General features: G+C 42.5%; 1 protein-coding gene across 4 annotated transcripts in view; it reads right to left on the reverse strand.

Moving 5' to 3' along the window:
- The window catches only part of NEK7 (NIMA related kinase 7), a 117,969-nt gene that overhangs the window by 81,968 nt on the left and 14,692 nt on the right, over positions 1–21,309 (reverse strand). For all 4 annotated transcript variants that reach the window (XM_020784663.3, XM_072998068.2, XM_020784664.3 and 1 more), the window contains exons 3-4: positions 19,991–20,131; positions 5,514–5,576 (exon numbers count right to left, since the gene is read on the reverse strand). In XM_020784663.3, the coding sequence (XP_020640322.1) occupies positions 5,514–5,576; positions 19,991–20,131 (204 nt within the window). The remainder of the gene's footprint in view (positions 1–5,513; positions 5,577–19,990; positions 20,132–21,309) is intronic.

Genomic DNA, 21,309 nt, shown 5'->3' on the forward strand with positions numbered 1-21,309 from the left:
TCCTCATTCCCATCCCACACAACAACTAGACTTAGACAAAGTTGCCTTCCAGAATGTAATTTGCATTAGCCCCAAATGATATGACTGATAGCTAGAAAGAAAAAGGTTAAGACACTGCTATACAGGCAATTAAGCTTAGTGAAAAAATAGGCATCAGATTGGTTTTTAGACAATGGACAGTTAGAAGAATACGCAGAGCTTGAAAAATGTTAGAATGTCTCACCAGTCAATCAAAAATTTCACCAGACAGCATGACCGGACTATAGCCTTGCAATTTATTTGGATTGGGAAATCACTGATTTATACCCTCAGACTTGGGTTGTTTTATTACCTGTGTACCTGTGGGGTCATGAAGCTTGTATTTTGAATGTCTCCAGCAAAAATGAAACTGAAAGCAAAAGCATCTGGCCTCTTAAGGAGCCATGGTTCCCTCCCACCCCAGGATGTGTCCTCGTTCGGTTGAAATTGGGAGCAGGGAAAGTCCATATTCTTCAGCATGGGACTACTCCTGCAGAGCTATATCTCTATGTGCCACTCGAACTCTCTTCTCATGAGAAGAGGGCAGTTTTCCTTTTGCAATGGGAGGGGGAGGGGAGGACTGCAGGATTAGAGAGAGAGAGAGAGAGAGAGACAGACAGACAGACAGACAGACAGACAGACAGACAGAGGGGAAAGGAGGCAGGGAGGGAGGGAGCTGTGACTCATCCAGCAGCATTTTTCACTCATCACAGACGAGTGCATTTTTCAGTCCCTGAGAATATGCAAGTTAGAATGGGTACAGATTTGAGAAAGTGACAGGGGAAGAGTGAGGTGTGAAAAGATGAATGGTGTATGTGGCGGTGGTGGTGGGAGATTGCACTGACCCCACCAACCACTAGTATTTAGATCTGGACAGATAATTCTTGAGCCAATGTGGTCCAAGGGGAATGTTCCCACCTATCCCATCTCATACATAAATATCCATATGCTTTCATTTTTGTTCTGTTTTTCATGATTTTGCCATTTTTGTAGCTGGCTGGACATCTCAGCAAGTCAAGGCACATGGCTGTAGAGGCAGAGGATAGAACTTTGATTCTCCATTGTATCTTGTGTAACCTCAAGCAAGACTACCCTGAGGAAAAGAGAATAGTAAACTACTTCCGAGTACTGTATAGCTGGGAAATCTTGAATAGCGTCATTATGACTCTGAATCAACTTCATCAAATGTTATCATCATCACATCATCATCATTTATCATCATTATTATCTGTCATGTTTATAGACTGCTTCAGTAACTCTCTAAAGCGGCGTTCCCCAACCTTTTTAGTAGTGCGGACTGGTGGAGCCTCTGAGGGAGGTGGGGCGGCCCTTTGTGCTTGTGCTCTCCAACGCACACGCAAAGTGGTTGGGGAGCGCACACGGCATAGGCATGCGCACATGCGTTCCCCCACGGCTTCATGCATGCGCAGGAGTGCCTGCCCACCCGCACGCCCATCCCACCCCTGAACAAGGGTGCATGCTTGAAGGGGTGAGGGAGTGTGTGCTAGTGGTGGCAGCAGCCTGGGAGTATTTTTTAAAAAAAATTTACTAAACATTTTTTATTTTACTCCTTGCTGCCCTCTGTGGGAAATTCAAATGCTGCCGCTGGTGCTGGTTCCAGAGCTGGAGGCACCAGCGGCAGCATCAGCCTGCTAACGGCGTTGAGAAGCGCCGACCCCGGTCTCTTTGGAGCCCGCCAGGAGGCCTGCAGCCAGAGCACCCAGCCATGCTTTGCCTCCTGGCTCTTGACCACCCCCACCCTGCTGCCCCCGCTGTGAGGCCAGCAGCCAGAGCACCCAGTCATGCTGTGCCTCCCGGCTCTTGCCCACCCCATCGCCTCAGCCACCGGGCCGCATACAGACCTCCCGCTGCCCCCTGCACGCACTCCCCTCCCCACAGCTGCTTTGTGCACGCATCCACTTGTGTGAAGGGGTGAGGGAGCGCTCCCGCCAACACTGGCACACGAACGTGCAAGGAAGCTGTGGGGAGGGGAGTGAGTGCAGGGGGGCAGCGGGTGGTCTGTCTTCGCAGCCTGGTCGGGCTCAAGCCATGGACCGGCAATGGGCCTTGGACCGGGGGTTGACAACCTCTGCTCTAAAGTACAGAGGTGCCCCACATGACGACGATAATCCATTCCAGGAAAATCGCTGTTAAGCGATATCGTCGTCATGCAAAAAAACAATTCCCCATTGGAATGCATTGAAACCCATTTAATGAGTTCCAATGGGGAAATTACCTCGTCATCCAGCAAAGATCGCCCATAGGAAAAGCCATTTTCCGAGCGCCAATCAGCTGTTAAAATGGCTGCCCTGCGAAGCATGGGTCAGGGAAACGCAGGGCAGCCATTTCGCGGAGCTAGAAAAATTGTCATTTTGTGAACAAACGGTTCACAAAGCAAGGACCTAATCATCGTCAAATGAAAATCCCCCATAGGAAACATAGTTCTGCGATCACTATAGCGATTGCAAAAAAAGTCAGTCATGCGATTTCGTTGTTCTGCGGGGTCGTCATCATGCGGGGCACCACTGTACTCAATATAATGTATTTCATAATTAAATACACATTTCATGACTTTATAGTTTACTAAACGTCTGCTTTTCAGTTTCCAGGTATGCCCTGGGTTTGTTACAGGGTTTGGAGCAGACAGAAGACGTGGAAAAAAGGGGCTCCTTAATTACAGAGGAGTGAGATTAGAAAACCACTTCCCCCATGACTCCCTACTAGGTGAGTCATACAAACAGGCCAGGTCACATGCTATTAAATAACACAATTTATCATGATGTAATTTTAAGAGAACAGCCCCATTACCAACCAATGGCCATTATAAAAGTAAGTGAAACCTTAAAAGATTCTGACTGGACATCAGTCTACATTTCTAATTGTCTCTATAAAGTAAAATGTAACAACAGCCACACTGCTATTAGAAACTCCAAAATACATATTATAGCAAAACCTCTATTAGATCAATGTCAAGGTCACAAAATAACATGAGTTTATGAGTTCTCCAGAAATGTCAGCCAGGCAAGAGAGTAAATGAAGCAAAAATGAAAAAGAATTGGCTTGTATCTAAGCCATGAAGTTCACATCCGGTTACAGTCTTAAGCTGAAAAATGAAACAAGGCCAAAGACATCCAAACTAGACTTTACTAGGTGCTGTAATGGTTTCAAGTTGTTCCTAGGAGTCTCCAAAAGGCCACCAGGATGAGAAACAAAACAAACAATGGTTTCTCCCTCATTTTTGAAAATGTCATATCCAAGTATTCTCTAAAAGTCTCATCATTCTTAGGTAAAAAGTACAGGATACTTGGAAAGAGGGAAACAAAATCAGAATGAAACTAGAATCTTTCAGTATTAATGAATTATTTTAGATGATACTCTAAATCAGAGGTCCCCAACCCCCGGTGTGCGGCCTGAGCCAGATTGGGTTGTGAAGACAGACCTCCCGCCCCACCCCCCCACGCACTCACCCCGCAAAGGCCATTTGTGCCTGTGTGTGCGCTTCTGTGCATGCGTGAATGCACATGTGCAAATGGCGCTGGTGCCGTTTGCGCATGTGCAAGAGCCCGCACAAGCACCGTGCCACCGTTCACACATGCGTGTGAGCACGGGGGGTGCCCCACCTTCCTCAGCTAGTCCGGAGACCGAAAAAGGTTGGGGACCGCTGCTCTAAATGATAGAAAATGATTTTTTAAAAAATAATCTCCATTAATAATTAAGTGAATGATCAAAATCCTATTGTGTATTTCCGATTGTCCAATGGGAGTGACATCGCTCACAATGGCAGACTGACACTAATTAATGTTTCTGCTTCAATTTTGAGTTTTACCTAATGTTGTCTCATCATGCACATCATACAGAACCCAAAATTAAAACAGGAACTCTTAATTAACAGCAATCTGGTGCTGGTGGTGACATCACTCCTGTTGTGCTACCAGAGTTATGGACAGGATACTGGCCATCAGTCTATTAAATTGTGGGCATAGTACTTCATCCTATTCTCAGTGGATTTTCTTTCCTTTTCTGTGTCAGGAGCACTACAATACAATTAATAGGCTGTAATATAAAATTAGGGAACAGCTTGCATATAAACACACATAAAATACAAAGTGGATTACAAAAATTGTAACACTTAGATAAATATATCAGATAAGTTTTCCCCAATAGCAGACCATGTCAAGTGCATCTGGTGGAGCTAACACCAGATAAAGATACTCCTGATCCCCAAACATATTAGCCAGATTAATGTAAAAGACCAGCCCAAGGTAAGAGCCTGAGTCTTGCGCTATACCTGGGCAGCAGAACGAAATCCTGCAGTGGAAAAAGATTTCTATGTACCTTTGTAGAAAGGAATGACTCACACAATCATGCTTCAATAATTGTGCAAATTACTTGCAGACACAGATCCTTATGTAACTAATCAAGTAGCTGTATTGGCTACTGCTGCCAAAAAGATTTCTGCAAAGTCTTTAAAGCTATTGTTCTAAGTTATACATAGGATGAGTTCATTTGATCAGTATGTTTTATCTTTTCTTTCCTCGGTAAAACTGTTAAAACCAAAGGTTATACACATGAACAGCAACGTATGTGGCTTCTCCTTCGCAGACTCTTGCAATCAACGCCAGTGTACTAAAGACTTACGAAGCAGTTATGTTCCTAAAGCAAAACATTTTAAAAGTATTTTTCCATGAAGTCAAGTTTATATTTTTCAGGCTTATCAGATGCCACATGGGTTTTACAGTAATTCATACTGGAATGTTAGTACTTCTCACTTATGCAGACTGCTGTTTCCACTTGGTCACATGTCTGCCAAAAGCTGATACCTGCGTTTTGCTGCACTATTTGAATGTTATTTTATTATGAGCAAAATTTTTATGAGTTTGTCCACAATCCCTTCAGGAGCAACACAGCTCCATACAATGGACTAAGAATATATATAAAGAGACAGACCTACACACTAGAAGTAAATTCTGCTCTGGATCGTCAATATAGAAGTCTGAAATCCAGTGTCTTCCACTAAAGCTTATTATTATGTCTGTCAAGTCAATTCTGATACGGTGAGCCTTCTCACTGTTTTCTAGGTATAGACTACTCAGAAGTGGTTTACTATTCCATTCTTCTGGGGCACTCTGAGACTGTGCAGTTTGCCCTAGGCCACACAAGCTGGGTCTTCTCTCCAAAGACACAATGAGGAATTGAACTTTCAAACTCTAGTTCCACAGCCAGACATTTAACTTACTGAGCTATCATCACTGAAGTCTATTTGAGATATACCATTTATGCTCAGACTGTACAGTAGTTAAAACAGATATATGGCTCTATATCATCCCAGTTACCAAATCCATGGTTACTCAATTTTTTAGAATCAGCAGGGAAATAAAATGGAAAACAAACAATTTTCATTTCTGACATACTGTACACAAGAGCTAGATTATAACCAATCACTGCCAATTTCATAGGTTTCTCTAATTATCATCTTCAACAAAATTGATATTTACCTTGAGAAGATCTATTTCTTTGATACAATCTGCACGGGCTTTGGCATCCATTAAATCAAATATCTGTGTAAAGAAAAGGTTGTAATCACTAAGCAAAAATAAATGTATATGGTATACATCTTCAATTGTGCTTTAAACTGAGACTGCCATAAAGGTAAAACAATCTATCACATGAAAAAGAAATTCCCGTTGCTCAAATGTACAACCCACTGGTTTCATCTCCACCAGCTTTTCGGTGAACAAGGAGGCCAGTTTGGCTCTACTTTGAAGGAGGAGACATTTAGGAACAATCATGTTGATGGTTTTTGCCACTTCCTCATTCCGGAGATCAACCAAAAAATCCCCAAGGGTAGCCGCAAAACCATCTTGATCCATCAACCTTCTGGGGTGGATTTTCTTAGTCTGACCTCCACCCCTCCAAAGGCTCTGAGTTCCAGTGAGTCCAAATCACACCAGATAATGGTCTCTGTCCATGACAATGGACACAACGTTCCTCTACACCCAGATCACCAACATCTACACTGGTACAGAAGACCAGGTCTAAAGTGTGGCATGTGGCATGAATGGAAGCAGATACTATGGTCACTGTGGAAGTCATGAAGTCTTGAGACAGCCTTGGCAGAGCTCCCTCGACATGGATATTGAAGTCCCCCAGCATGACAAGCCAAGGGAACTCCTACACTACCCCCGATACCAGCTCAGCTCTGGAAGTGCTGTGTCCTGCTGTGCCATGGGGTGGGTGGTACATCAAGAGAATACCTATTTTATTCCGGGTTCATACTTTCATAAGCATACATTATGAAAGGGAACTGGAGAATGTGACATATGGTGAGAGGGATGGAATAAAATTAGACCATCCCTACTCCACGTCCCCGCCCCCCCTGGTCCTGCCTGCTGTTTCACAGAGAATTCTGGCAGACAAAGGTGAATGAGATTAAAAAACCCAGCCTCATCCAACCAAGTCTCTGTAGTGCAACTGAGGTCAGCATGTTTATACAGGATCAGGTCCTGAATGGCTGTTATTTTCCCATTCACTGACTTAGCATTTAATAGCAGTATTTTCAATCTGAAATAGATGGCCACATCTTCCTAAAACAAAGGCTGCTACAGAAATACCAAAATGAGAGCACTGTGAATCTCACACCCAACAGTCTATTTCTCTGTTATTCAAGACCTCTCTAACCCTACTATAACACAGTGGTCCTTCTCAATCATTTCCTCTTTATATAAACCTTCTGCAAGTTATCTGGCAGGAATAGGGCATTTCTAATAGTCAAAAGGACACTGGGATGAGATTCAAAGATCATGAATAATCACTGGTCTTCAATGAGCAATGCCCACCCATTTGTCCTCTTCCAAATTCCTTCAGTACACACACACACAAAACAAGGGAGAGCAAAAGCAAGTAGCCTTTGGCAGCAGGCGTTGAGTGAATTTTGCTGTGCACACATCTCATGGGAAACATACTAGATGTAAATTTTGAACTGATCAAATTGCTTAGGAAGGCAAAAAGAAGAACTGTAGGAAGAACACACCTCAGAATTCTCTCACCTTTATATCTCACAAACGTTAGAATGATAGAAAGCACACCCTCTGGGATTTAAGGTATGATTCAGAAAGCAGACTGAATGGCAGAGCAGAATGACAGCAAGATAAGGCATAGGAATAGAATTTAAGGCAAAACAACAACAGCAACAACAGACTAACAGAGAGGAGGGAAGAAAATCTAGCATTGTATGTTTAGGGTATTTTCCACTAAAATACTAAAAGGCAAGCTAGTGTTGACGGAAAACACAGAAGCAAAAGTTTACAGCTTAGGGTTTACTTTAGAACAGGCTTGTCCAACCTGCGGCCCAAGGGCCGCATGCGGCCCAGGTTGGCTCATAATGCGGCCCAGTGCAATTTTTTATTTTTAAAGAAATTCCAAAGTTTCAAGTTACACTGCCGGTGCTTGCGGCCGGAATGAGGCTGGGGGATGTCACAACGGTAGGGGGGAGAGAGGGAAGGAAGGAAGGAGTGGGAGGGGAGGGGACAGGGGGGCTGTGTGACTGCATTGTGCTGTCCCCATCAATAGGTGGACCCCCTCCCGGCCCCATAAAGCCACCGGAGTCGAAGCTGGCAGCCTCTGCTGTCTGAGATCGCTGCTGCCGGTAAGCACGCTTGGAGTGGGGCTGCGGAGGATGGCTAGGGCTGCCCCCCCATGCAGCCCAAACCAAATTTATGTGCGGCCCAAACCAAATTTTCATCTTCTAATGTGGCCCAGGGAAGGTGAAAGGTTGGACACCCCTGCTTTAGAACATGCCTGGCAAAACACAAATACTGCAGTCTGCAGTTGCTTTAAGTCTCAGTCAGTATTAAAAACACATACTATTGCTTAGATCAGCAGTCCCCAACCTTTTTGGGGCCACAGACCGGCTGGGGGGAGCGAGCTCCATGTGCGGGGGGGGCTGGGGGCACATCATGCTTGCGTGATGGAAGTGTTGCGCTCACGGGGGGCATGTCGCGCTCACGTGTGAGCACGACATGCCCAAGCGTGACACGCCCCCGCGTGAGCATGACATGCCCACCGTGCCTGTGTGCGGGGGTGGGTGGATAGAGATCCATATCTGCTGCCCAGTTCCAGACTGGCACCGGGCCGCAGACCAGGGGTTGATGACCCCTAGCTTAGATAACTTTGGCATTAAAATCCCAAAGCTTGCCCCATATGCTCAGCTACAAAGAATGTGATTACCTTTCGTTCAGTCAGCATTTATCAGCAAGATGTCTCAACCAACTATGACACCCAAGCTCTTCTTCTGTGTTGTGCCTCCACTTCACTGATTATTTATTTATTCACATTTATTTTAAATATTTTTATCCCGCCTTTCTCCTTTAAAAGGACACAATTATCAAATGCTATGTAAAGAAAAAGTTGTATATCTTTTACAATATTTTGTAAGACACAAATAGCTAATCTTCAATTTAATGCATTTCTTTCTACACAGTCATATTTCTAAAGCCCTGATCAATCCCGGGGGGGGGGGGTATCAGAGGTGTTGGAAGTCAGAGAATCCAGTTCAACTAATGATGATGAAGCCTGAATGAGAAGGTACCTGTTTCCCCCACTGGATAAGGAGACAAAGAAGCTACGTGTGAGAGACCTCCCCACCCTCCAGTTGTGATGCCACTATCTGAAACAGTAACTGAGCTAAACTCAGTAACAGAGTGCCAGATATGAGAAAATATCTTTCAACAGCAAAGAGCTGGTAGGATTCAGGGAGGAAAAGGATATTTCAGAAAACACAATTCACACCAGGTTCCTATCCAGTCCTTCCTGCACCTGTTTTTTGTTAAAAACAGAAATGTGGCAAGTCCTTGTAATCACATTTCTAACTGGTATGCTTAATGCACTTTGGCCTCTACCCAAGAAAGAACAGGACAGACAGGAGCCTTACATGGAAAGGGAGACAAGTAAGTAGTTAAGGACCTGTAAATCAAAGTAGGTTTCTAAGAAATAGCCATCTATTCCCTAATACGAATAGAGAATTTTGTTGCAGCAGGAAGTGGCTCACACACCAAACACAGTTGTAACAATTGTAATTGGAGACCCATCATAGAATCAGAGAATAATTGAGTTGGAATAGGGCCATTGAGTCCAGCCCCCTGCTCAATGCAGGAATCTAAATCAAAGCAAGTCGGGCAGATGGTTGTCTAACTGTCTATATTTTAAATTGTTTTTATCTTGTATGTTGTGAGCCGCCCAGAGTAGACTATGTCTAGAGGGGCGGCATATAAATGCAATAAATAAATAAATAAATAAATAATTTACTCTTGAATGCCTCCAGCATTTGAGCACTCACCATCTCTGCTGAGGCACAATTCAGTACTCTGGATTAGTAAACACTTGTTAGCAAAAGGGATGTTTAATCCAGAAGTTCTGTGCTCCCTTTTTAAAACTATAATTAATTATAAACTTTATACTCATACTGCAGAAGCAATGACTAACTGGTGGTCCCGCTAGAATTCTTTGCCTTAATACCAAGACGTTGCGCAAGGCACCCATCCTGGAATTCAATTAACATTTCTAATAAAGAAGACTCTATATCTATTCTTTTCAGAATTCAAACACAGAAACCCCGGTGTTGCACCTATGGTCAATGGCTTCTAAATGGCATGCAGCCAATTCATAAGAGGCTCACTACAGAAACAGCAAAAATGTCTTGGACAACATCCATAATGATTCAGCCAGCTGCAATGCTTTTAAGCTGCAGAACTACTGTTATATTGGACTATGGGGTAATTCACAAGATAAGAAGAGACAGTCGGTACTGAGTGACAAGCTTGCAAGCCATTAATGCAGGGCTGGGCAATTAATTTCTATAAGGGGTCCACATGAAATATCTGAACTGTGTTCGGGGGCTGAACCAACTTTAGTTAAAAATAAAATGAAACGGTGATGTTATGATTGTTTTTATTTTAAACTTGTTAATCTTCACAAATACTTAAGAGGTTTTTTGCGGTATGTTAAAGATAAGCAACTGATCAACTTTAGACAAAAAGCTATACAGTAAATGGTTTTGATGTTCAAAACTGTCTGGGGCCCAGACAGGAGCGGCTCGCGGGCCATATGTGGCCCTCAGGCCACACTTTGCCCAGGTCTGCACTAATGGATGTTGGGTGCTTGTCATATGAGATCCCTACCAACAAACTGCTGGCTGTGCGAACCACTCTTTGTCTAAGCATAAGAGCCGCATTATGCCATGGTTTGATAACTCCCTCAGTTTTTTTGGGGGGGGGGACGGACTCTCGCAGCGAAGAGTGAGGTTTGCAGCTTGGGAGTACACCTGGACCTGGCACTCACCATGGAAACCCAGGTGGCATCAGTGGACCGTTCCACCAATTACCATCTGTGGTGGATTGCCCCGCTGCATCCCTATCTGGATGGTGGGGCCCTCACCACTCTGGTCCACACGCCTGTAATCGCAAGATTAGACCACTGTAATGCGCTCTACATGGGGCTACCTTTGAGATTAATGCGGAAGCTTCAAATAGTGCAGAATGCGGCAGCCAGATTACTTAGTGGAGCGAGAAAATTCCATCATATCTCTCCCATTCTCGCTGCTTTGCATTGGCTGCCCATTCATTTCCGCATCAACTTCCAAGTGTTAATGATGACTTATAAAGCCCTAAACCAGGCTTGTCCAACCCATGGCCCGAGGGCCGCATGCAGCCCAGGTCAGCTCGTAATACGGCCCAGTGCAATTTTTTATTTTTAAAGAAATTCCAAAGTTTCAAGATACACTGCCAGCGCTTGCGGCCAGAATGTGGCCGGGGCATGTCACAACAGCAGAGGGGGAGAGAGGGAAGGAAGGAGTTGGAGGGGAGGGGACAGGGGGGCTGCGTGACTGCATTGCGCCGTCCTCGTCAATAGGTGGAACCCCCTCCCGGCCCCGTAAAGCTGCCGGAGTAGAAGATGGCAGCCTCTGCTGCCTGAGATCGCAGCTGCCAGTAAGCGCGCTTGGAGCGGGGCTTCGGAGGACGGCTAGGGCTGCCCCCCATGCCAAAGGCTGCCCCCAAACCAAATGTATGTGCAGCCCAAACAAAAATTTTCATCTTCTAATGTGGCCCAGGGAAGGTGAAAGGTTGGACACCCCTGCCCTAAATGATTTAGGACCTCGATATATGGCAGAACGCCTTCTCCCACCTAGATCTACTCAAGTCACTTGGCAGAGCCAAGAAAGATGGCTCAGGGGCCTGACGCCGAGAGAGGCCCAAAAAGAAAGAACAAGAAATCGGGCTTTCTTGGCAGCGGCCCCTCGACTTTGGAACAGGTTGCCACCAGAGATCTGCCTGGCACTCTCGCTGGGTGTCTTTAAGAGTCAATTAAAAACTTGGCTCTTTAGGCAGGCCTTCCCTCCCGCCAATTCTTGATTGTATTTTCTTGCTTTTGTTGTTTATCCTCCCATCTTGCTATTATTATTGTAGTTTTTAACTGTTGTTTTTATTTGTTTGATGTTGTGAGCTGCCCTGAGTAGACTTTTGTCTAGAAGGGCAGGATATAAATCCAATAATAAATAAATAAATAAATAAATAAATAAATAAATAAATAAATAAATAAATAGATAGATAGATAGATAGATAGATAGATAGATAGATAGATAGATAGATAGATAGATAGATAGATAAATAAACAAATAAATAAATAAATCTGGTTTCTCAAGATGACAGAAAGAAGACATGCTCAAGACATTTTTTGCCAATCCAACTGCTTCCTAAGCTTCTCTTCTGTGTAACCCTTCTTCTGCTTACAAATTGATTAAAACATACAAATGTACCACAGGCTTAAAAGGTATAATACACTTCCTCAGTATAACAGGGCACCCACTAATTCAGGTAGCACTGGATTCTGCCTATGCAATGTCCAGTGCTCAACATCCATTGTCAATATTCATAAAACTGTAATGTTAATGTCATAAAGAACAGATATTACTGTTTGCTAATTTGTGACAGAGACCAGGATTATCACCTAAAGAGGAGTACCGCTTGCTCTCCCTTGGCCAGCAGAATTTTTTTTATTATTTATGTATTTAAAATATTTTTACCCCACCTTTCTCCTTAAAAAATATCCAAGGCAGTTTGCAACATTAAAAGGGCAATATTTAAAAGCTAAAAAACAGTAAAATATGCAAATATAAAAAAAGAATTAAACAAGTGTCCTATTAAAACAGTAAATAAAATCAATACTAAAAAGACATTTAAAAGCAACAGAGCACAACCAATCTGAAAAACTGGTCTTTGCCTGCTTGTGGAAGGACAGCAAAGATGGGGCCAGCCTGGCTTCCCATGGGAGGGCACTCCAGAATCTGGAAGCAGCAACAGAGCAAGCCCTCTCCCATGACCTCACCAAGTGTGCTTGTGAGGGTGGTGGGGGTGAGAGAAAAGCCTCCCCTGATGACTTCAGTGCCCAGGCAGGCTCATAGAGGGAAACTGGGTCTGTTAGATAGCTTGCACCCAAGTTGTTTAGGTTAAAACCAGCACTTTGAATTGTGCCCGGAAACAGTTTGGTAGCCAGTGGAGCTGCTGCAACAAGGGTGTTGTATGTTCCCTGTAACCAGCCCCATTTAACAATATGGTTGTGGCATTTTGGACTCTCTGAAGTTTCCAAAATCTTTCTATTGGCAGCCCCACATAGCATTATAGTAATCCAGCTGAGAAGTAACTAAGCCATGTGTCCGAGGATCCCTCTAAGGCAAGGGTCTCCAAACCATGGCCCGTGTTGCCATTATGTCTGGCCCATTCCCTCCAGCCCAAGCACGGGTGGGGGGGCATGCATCCATGTGTGTGGGCAGCCAACTGGCCATGCAGGTGTGTGTATGTGTGTGTGTGCGCGCGTGCATTCAGGGAGCAGGCGGGGATATGCATATGTGTGTGTGTGTGTGTGCACACATGGCCATATACACACATTCCTGTTCCTTCAGCCCTCAAAAACTGAAAATATCCGGTGTGGCCCTCACTGTAAAACATTTGGAGACCCCTGCTCTAATGCAATATTATATTTTCCCAATTTCATGTATTTTCCACATTTTCGAGGGTCAAAGGAACATGCACATACGCCTGCCCGCCCACACCAAACTCTTGAGACCAAACCCTAAAACTCCGGACAACCTCTCCCAGTGGTTTCATGTAGACATTAAACAGCATACGAGACAAAACAGAAGCCCTTAGGAACACCACAGTCCATTAGCCAGGGTGTCAAGCAGGAGTCCCCCAGCATCACCTTTTGAGTCCTCCCCTCCAGAAAGGACTGGAGCCACTGCAAGACAATGTCTCCTAGTCCTATCCCAGGGAGACAGACCAAAAGGATACTATGGTTGATGGTATTGAAAGCCGCTGAGAGGTCCAACAGAACCAGCAGGGACATACTCCCCCTGTCCAGTTCCTGGCATAGGTCATCCACCATGGTGACCAAAGCAGTCTCTGTCCCATAACCAGGCCTGAAGCCAGATTGAAATGGATCTAGGTAATCTGTCTCATCTAGGAATCCCTACAGCTGAGAAGCCACAATCCAGCTCAGCACTGTGGTAAATAATGGGTATTAGAGACTGTTTGGTAACTATCCAATACCATGTGGTCCAAGGATGGGGTTTTTTTTTCTATAGTGGTCTTACTACTGCCTCCTTTAAACATGCTGGGATTCTACCCTGTTGCATGGAGTCATTCACCACCTCTTGGACCCACTTGGCCAGTTCCTCTCTGGCCACTTTTCATAAGCCAGGTGGGGCAAGAGTCCAGGAGGGGTCCACCTGCAAGTTATATCACAATTCAAGTTCTAAGCCCAGAAGGTACAAAAGCAATTTTTAGTGTACAGGATAGGCGCTGTTGTAGGAGGGGGGAAAATCTCCCGTTGATACAAACAAGAGGTTCAGTGCATACAGAAACTTCACCAAACTGTAACTAATGTTACAGGAAATCAAATGTCACATTCTAAACAAGACAAAAAGAACGAGAACAACTATTTTCTACCAAAAGATTTCAAAACCAAACCAAACCATAATAAATACAAACCCACTCCCTAAAAAAAAAAAAAAAAAAACACCACCCGAAAGACTACAGCAGTAGTTCCCAATCTTGGGTAACCCAGGTTTCTTGGAATGCAGTTCCCAGAAGCCCTGCCAGAACAGCTGGTGCTGAAGGCTTCTGGGAGTTTTAGTCCAAGAACATCTGGGTTGCACAAGTTTGGGAACCACTGCTCTACAACAATACAATAAACTTGAAAACCAACCGAAAAAGAAGGACTAAAACTACATAGATATTTAAACTTTATATTTATCACCACTACCACACGCATCACCCACAAGACTGTAATTCTAAAACACTATTTTACACCAAGGGTTGTCAGGTCACAACTTAAGAGATACATCTTGTCCTTTCTTCTACTCTGTTCCTACTCCAGACCTTTCAAATTTTCTTTCTCCCAAACCTGCCATATAGTGTAGGACTTTAGGTTCGACCTACAATATAAAGATGAAGAAAGAGAGTACAGATGAAAGGAATCTGCCTTCTCTCATCTCAGCACTTCTACAAACATTTCCAGATTGCCATCTGGCAAGATCATCGGGGGAGGGGAGATGGCACTTCCAGGTAAACCAGGACTAAAACCAGGCTATTTCCTAACTTCTTATATCAGATGAATCTGCAGGCACTGGAAGATCTTGCAAGAGACACTAAACAACCTCTTCATTCCTTGTCCCAGGATGACTGCAGCCTATGCACTGCACACTGCCAAGCCAATGTTCTTCCCGGGCTGTAAAGTGTAAAGTTTCCTGCATGTGGCTGAACATGGACTGTAGGGTAACCCTATCAGGTTCAGCAGCCTCTTCACAATCCCTCCCCCTCTACCATATTTCAAACAAAACAGCAAAGCAGCAGTGGAAAGGGGCTACAGAGGCTGTTTTTTTTTCTTTTCTTTTTTTACTGCCCAGATGTCCTCTAGCCTTCAGCTGAGCAGCACAGTACACGGAAAACAGCATATGGTAGGTGAAATGTAAACTTTACTTTTCTTGTGCACTCCCTCAGCTACTAGTTGATCACCTGAAAACACCTGAAAAGTTCAGGGGAGAAGGTTGCTGAGAGGTAAGTTTCAACATTCAACTTCCTTGGAAACTCCCCCTGCCCCTAGCACTGTTCTGCAGAAAGCAGGAAAGCAGAAGAAAAGAGAGATGGTTTTCTCCCTTTTCTCACACATAAACAACTCTTGCCTCTCATGTTTTATGTCCACATTTCTGTCCCCCCCCCCCCCGATACCTACCCAGTTGCTATACGTATTTAATATGGTCACATATTTAATGCCTCATCTATTTTTGCCTCAAGGGTCACCAGTGGAGCATTGGCAACTTCCAGCACAACATCTAGCTCCTGCTAGGTACTTAGATTTTCACTGAAACATGCATATTGTGACTGATCCAGTAAAACGTATCTTACCATTTTTAGCAAGAACACATATTACAGATTACTTAACAGAAATTTATTATTTATTAGCAATAAAGAGATCCAAATACTCTTGCTTATATATCCATAGGCAAGGATTTTTTTAAATATCTAGAAGTAAAATCATCATACCTGTGACCCACAAAATACTTTGCCTGATTGATCTTTTCCTAAGCCATGTTTATGAATAACCATTATGCTTATTTAATTTATATTTATTTGTTTTGGTCTGGTCAGACTTCAGTTTTGTGAAAGACATGATCTACACCAAATCCTGCCCAGTAAACTCATATATTTTTTCTAACAATTGAAGGTCCGGAACTAAAATTATCACAGGAGGTAGAAGCATTTTGTGCAGTATTCTTTCAAGTTTGTCCAACAACACATAACACCTGGTAGTGATTACAATGATTGCCTTAGGAGAATTCCAGAAGGCCGGCCAGATTACGATTTAAGAGAAGTTGGTCTCTGTTTGTGGTTTACTGTGGAAGAGCCCATTAACACACTATTAATAAGATTGTGTTACTATTTCCTTCCACAATTCTTAACTATTGCAAGCTAGCAATTTTATGGCCAATGCATTCATTCTCTTTGGCTAACATCAACCAGAAAAGATCTTCAAATGTTCGGTACTGAAATCAAATACCCTTAAACTGGGTGTCATACTACTCAGTGCCTGTTATTTTCCACAGGGGCTTTGTAATTATAAGTACTGTTTAAACAAACTGACATACTCCACTTAGCATCTACACCTTAAATTCTTCTGAAAACAAATATTCAGGTACTAATAAAGGGGGTGGGAGTCACAAAGACTTTTTAAAAATTCTTAAAGCAATAGAATGAGAGAGGGGGGAAAAAGACACAATTCCACTGCAGATGTGTGCTCGATGGAGCCTTCCTAATACGCCGTTATCTGCAATGGATTAGCCACTCCTGGCAGAAGGCAAGATGACAAGCCTCTGTGCCAGGTCGCAGAGTGGCTAATCCACTGCAGACAATGGTGTGATAGGAAGGTTCCGTCCAATGAGCATCCGTGGCGGAATGGTGAGTGGACCCTCGTTATCTCCACCTTAGGGGGGATATTCGTACATAAATGCGAATATCCCCATTTCTACTCCAGAACCTTACTTAGCATTTTACCTAACTAGCTAGCTAATGCTATTTTTAAACATAATTTCAAATACATTCCTGGAGTTAGCCTATACAGTTTTAAGATTAATATAATTTACATGTACTGTATAATTCCACACTAAAATTAGTAACATAAAACAATATTACAGCTCAAAAATTAAAATGTAAATGTTAAAAGCTCAGTCTTCACCTTGTGTCCAAATGATATCTATTTATGCTTCAGATGAGCTCTTAGGAGCTTCAGCTCTTCACGCAGAAGGCTACTCAAGTTCTCTTACTCTCTTCCACCCCACAAATAAAACAAGATCCTTCCAGCCAAACCAGAAACTCTTTTGCAAGTCACAATGCACCAACACATGTTCACAGACCTTAGGTATCTTCAGCACCTCAGTTCAAAGCCTGGATAGCATTATCAAGCCAAGCCTAAGCTACTGAATGGATGGCAACTGTGAAGAAAGGAGGAGCAGCACAATGCCAACCCCAGAGCATCTATCTATGGACAAAAAAAGGAGGGGGTGAGGAGCCGAAGATAATGGTACTAGAACAGAGGACAAATCTCCAGGGACAAACAGGGCAAAAAGCTTCCCAAAAGGACAGCAAAAAAGTTTTTAAAGCAAAATGAAACAGCAACTGGAGCTTTAGGGCATAAGAAGATGGGACCATGATATTTCACACGTTCATACAGAAGGCAAAAATCAGCACAGTGGATCTGATGACTTCCATGTTGAAAAATGAGGAAATGTTAGTTACCTGCAGCGCTAAAACTATAGTGATGGGATTACAAAGAAGAGCCAAGTAGGGAGTTGCACCAAGCCTCTTAGGAATCAATGCTAACTTCCCAATTTAGTATTTATTTCTCTTAATCCAACAACTAAATTTAAAGCTGCACTTTTGAAGTCTTATAAAGTCAGACAGTTAACTTTAAAGGATACTTTAAAAAAACACCCTAACTACAAGAGATTCTGTTCCTTTTTCTGCAAAATTTAATGCTTCACTGGTGTTTGATCTCACAGAGCAATAGCCTTTTATTCAGAATGCATGAATCACAATGTTATCTTTTGGATCTTAAAACTGAATGTTTTAAATGTAGAGTATTTAAGCAATATACCACAACAGCTATGGGCCAACAGCTATGGCCAAACAAACCTGTGGATTACCTACAAATATGTAAGGAAGAAAATGCTAGTCAACCAGAAAAACAAAGTGGTCAGTCATAGTTTTATATAGCAGGAAACTGGAACTTTCTTCCTTAAAATTAATTAGTTTTAATTTAATCCTCAAGAGGCAATTCACTGACAACGCACAATGAATAATTAATCCATGTGCCAGATAAAAGGAATCCTTCTATGATCTTCTAACACAAGGTATTAAGTACTGAAATGAAAGGGGAAAAGATGGAACTACTTAAGGCTCAAAATGTAATAAAGGTTCTGCAGAAAATTCTGGCAAAGAATTTCATTCTAATTCCTAAACAGAACAGACTGGCTAAATATTATGTAGTTTTACAAAGAGCACAATACATTCTTACAGAATAAAAAGAACTACTGTTGCTGGGCAATTCAAAACCCTATTACACTCTTAAGTTTAAAAATAGTTCAGTAAAAAAACTACAGGCTTTATTTACTTGTGCTCTGCATGACATTTTATGTTGTGATTTAACTATGCCCTGCCTCCTTCTTTGCCTGTCTCCTCTCCTACCATTTCCCTCGAACCATAATAAATAAAGCCTGCATTTACATCCATTATATAACTTTCAGAAAAAGAAGAAAAGACAGAAATACAGGATTTTTTGAAACATGAACAAGCCCAATCAAGTAAGCATTTGCTTTCCTATTCTTTGGGCTTTCAAACAAACACAAACAAACATAAACAATTTGAAGTTTTGAATAATTCTTGTTAAATACATGACACAGCTTGAATGCCCAGTTGTAACTGGCCACATAAACGCACTTTGGATGGGATGCAAAAACCACCACTCTGAGATGTGCTAATGTGCAGCAGAATCATAAGCCAGCCCTGGCTGTCTTGCCAGAGGACAGGATGGATTAGCATCAGTACAGGATGGCAGCAGGACTGGGGAATGATGGCACACAAGTATCAACTTGTGCAGGGACTTCCACTGTTGTAAAAGTACTTTCTGAAAGTTACTGTAAAACTGCACACAGAAATCCAAGGGACAAAAATAACCCAAAGAAATGAGGCAATGTTTACAACACAACCCAATTATTAAATAGGAAAAGAGAGGGGGAAAAAAAGAAAAAACACTTGTTAACAAGGAAAAATAGTCAACCTACTTGGAATGCAAAATACCGAAGATGCCCTTTACTGCTGCTCTTACAGATGTAGGGGATGTTCTTCAAGGGCCTCATGCCCATTTCCCTCTCTCGGAGGACATAAATTAATGTACCACACTGCCTATCCTCACCTGCTAATGACCTGCTACCTCTGGTGGGGTTTCATGTCAGTATTAAAGCAATATTTAATAGAGATGGAATACTTGTATTCGTCTCCTGACAGATACTAATACTGTACAAATATCACCACCACAGGTGGCTGGGTCGTTTGGACTCTCCCCCCAGAACTGGCTGGTCCATCTACTTCTTGCAACATGGTGCATGAGGCCATCGTTGTTCACATTGCATCAAGTGCAGAAGTAGCCCAGCCGGTGCTTCCCTGCCTCACTGTGCTGCTGACCACTCAAGCACTGAGCAGGGAGACTCATCAACCCATCTCCTCATTGAAGCGGTCAGTATTGCAGGGAGGCGAGGGAGACCCGGTTGGACTACTTCCGCAACTAGCACAGTGCAAACAACAACGGCCGTGTGAACCGCAAGCAGCAAGTGGACCAGTTAATTCTGGAGGGGTGGTCCAAAGGGCCCAGACACCTGTGATGGCAATTTTCACATTCCTCTCACCCAGGAGTTGAATACAAATACCCCAGGTCTAATATTTAACTATCTGCCCAATTAGCTTCTTTATGTGAAACAGAAAGGGTGCTGTTTTGTCCAAAATATCTTGAGTTGGCATCATTTCCTGGCCAAATGAAGGTGGACATGCAGGTCCTGATGAAGTAATGAGACTCCAGCAGCTGCCTGTTGATAGTGCATACTAGTGTCAGATTTGTCTTTAGGTTGATCTTCTTTGCACTATCAACATTATCCTCATCAGACTGTGTTTCCGTAACCTGGACTTTATGGATGCTTCTGGAATAATAGTTTATCTCACATTTGTACCAATACATAAAATTTAATACATTTAACATTTACTAATGCATTAAAACAAACAATAATATATTTAAAATACTGTTAAAATGAATTTAAACAACCATTCCAAAATCAGAAGCTAAGCTCTTCATATCAGACTGCTTGAGATATCCTTACCTGCACCTTTTTTAAAGCTACTGGGACACCATCCAGCAAGCATGTAGCTCTGTATACTTCACTAAACTGTCCACGGCCAATCTTTTTTTCTATTCGAAAGTTGGCTAGAGTATTGTAGCCCATGTCAGGTCGTAAGGCTTTCTGTAGTCAAAAAAATAAGAAAACAATTTGACAATATAAAATATACATCAAGTATTGGCATATGCTCAACTGCCTTTTCTTCCTCCCAAGACCCATTTGTTCATACCACGAGCTTTAATAAAATGAATCTAAGAGAAAATAGACTTACATGTGCTGCCGATCTAAGGCAATGCTTAAGCCTTTCTTGCCAACTGTACCTAGTCACCGTGTTTGAAAAAACAGGATGGGTGTATTTGTTTTGAGCTTTCTCATGCTCAATTTAAAACAGAATTATTTTCCTACTGCTATGACTTTCTAGATGTCCTGTTTAAAGTACATTAAAGTGCTAATTAGTACCAAGAACTCCAGAGTCCAGTCATTAATACTGAAGGTGGCTGGGTAACGTTCATGCCTCCAGATGGTGGTGGAGTGCAACTCCCTATAGTGGCTGTGCTGACCCGGGATGATGGAAGCTGCAATCCAGCAACCTTTGGATGGCTGTACTTTGCTCACACTACTCTGGGACATCATCACACACTTCTATGCCAACACTCCACCAGACTGTAAAACATCTCAGAAACCCTCCATAAGCTGGATCAGGACTTTCAAGATAGGTGGATTGGCTATTCAGATCGTATTGCCTGGTACATGGATGCTTGCCTGCTTTCAAGTAAACTGTGAAGGTAGTTTTATATAAAATGACTTTTTTCAAATAACAGCTGTTATCTGCTGCTACTTGATTCTATCATTTTAGTTGCTTTTATGTTATATTTGGCTTCAAATGTCTTGCTGACTCCTTGTATGTGTCATCTCATGAGCTTTCTTGTAAAAGGATGGGATAAAAGTGAATAAATTTATAATTATACTTTGGACACAAAATGTGAATTAGAAACCCTTCAAAATTAAAGATGTAAATAAACAAGCACAATTTGAATCTGTTGTTTTTATTCTTTTGTTGTTTTCTTTTGTCATTTTAAATCAGAGTGAATTTTGAAACATCAACTGTTTTAAAAAGTGGATTTTTAAAGGCAGTTTTCAAAGTTTAAATAGTTCATTTATTAAATGCTTTTACAAATTCTGTGTGGTATAGTTTTAATGGAAAATGTTACAAAGGTTTTACTATTAAATACATTTTATTTATTTAAAATATTTTCCCTTCCCTTCTCCTTAAAAGGATCCAAAATGGCTTACAATTAAAA

The sequence above is a fragment of the Pogona vitticeps genome, chromosome 4 (genome assembly GCF_051106095.1).
Source record: "Pogona vitticeps strain Pit_001003342236 chromosome 4, PviZW2.1, whole genome shotgun sequence".
Taxonomy (NCBI): domain Eukaryota; kingdom Metazoa; phylum Chordata; class Lepidosauria; order Squamata; family Agamidae; genus Pogona; species Pogona vitticeps.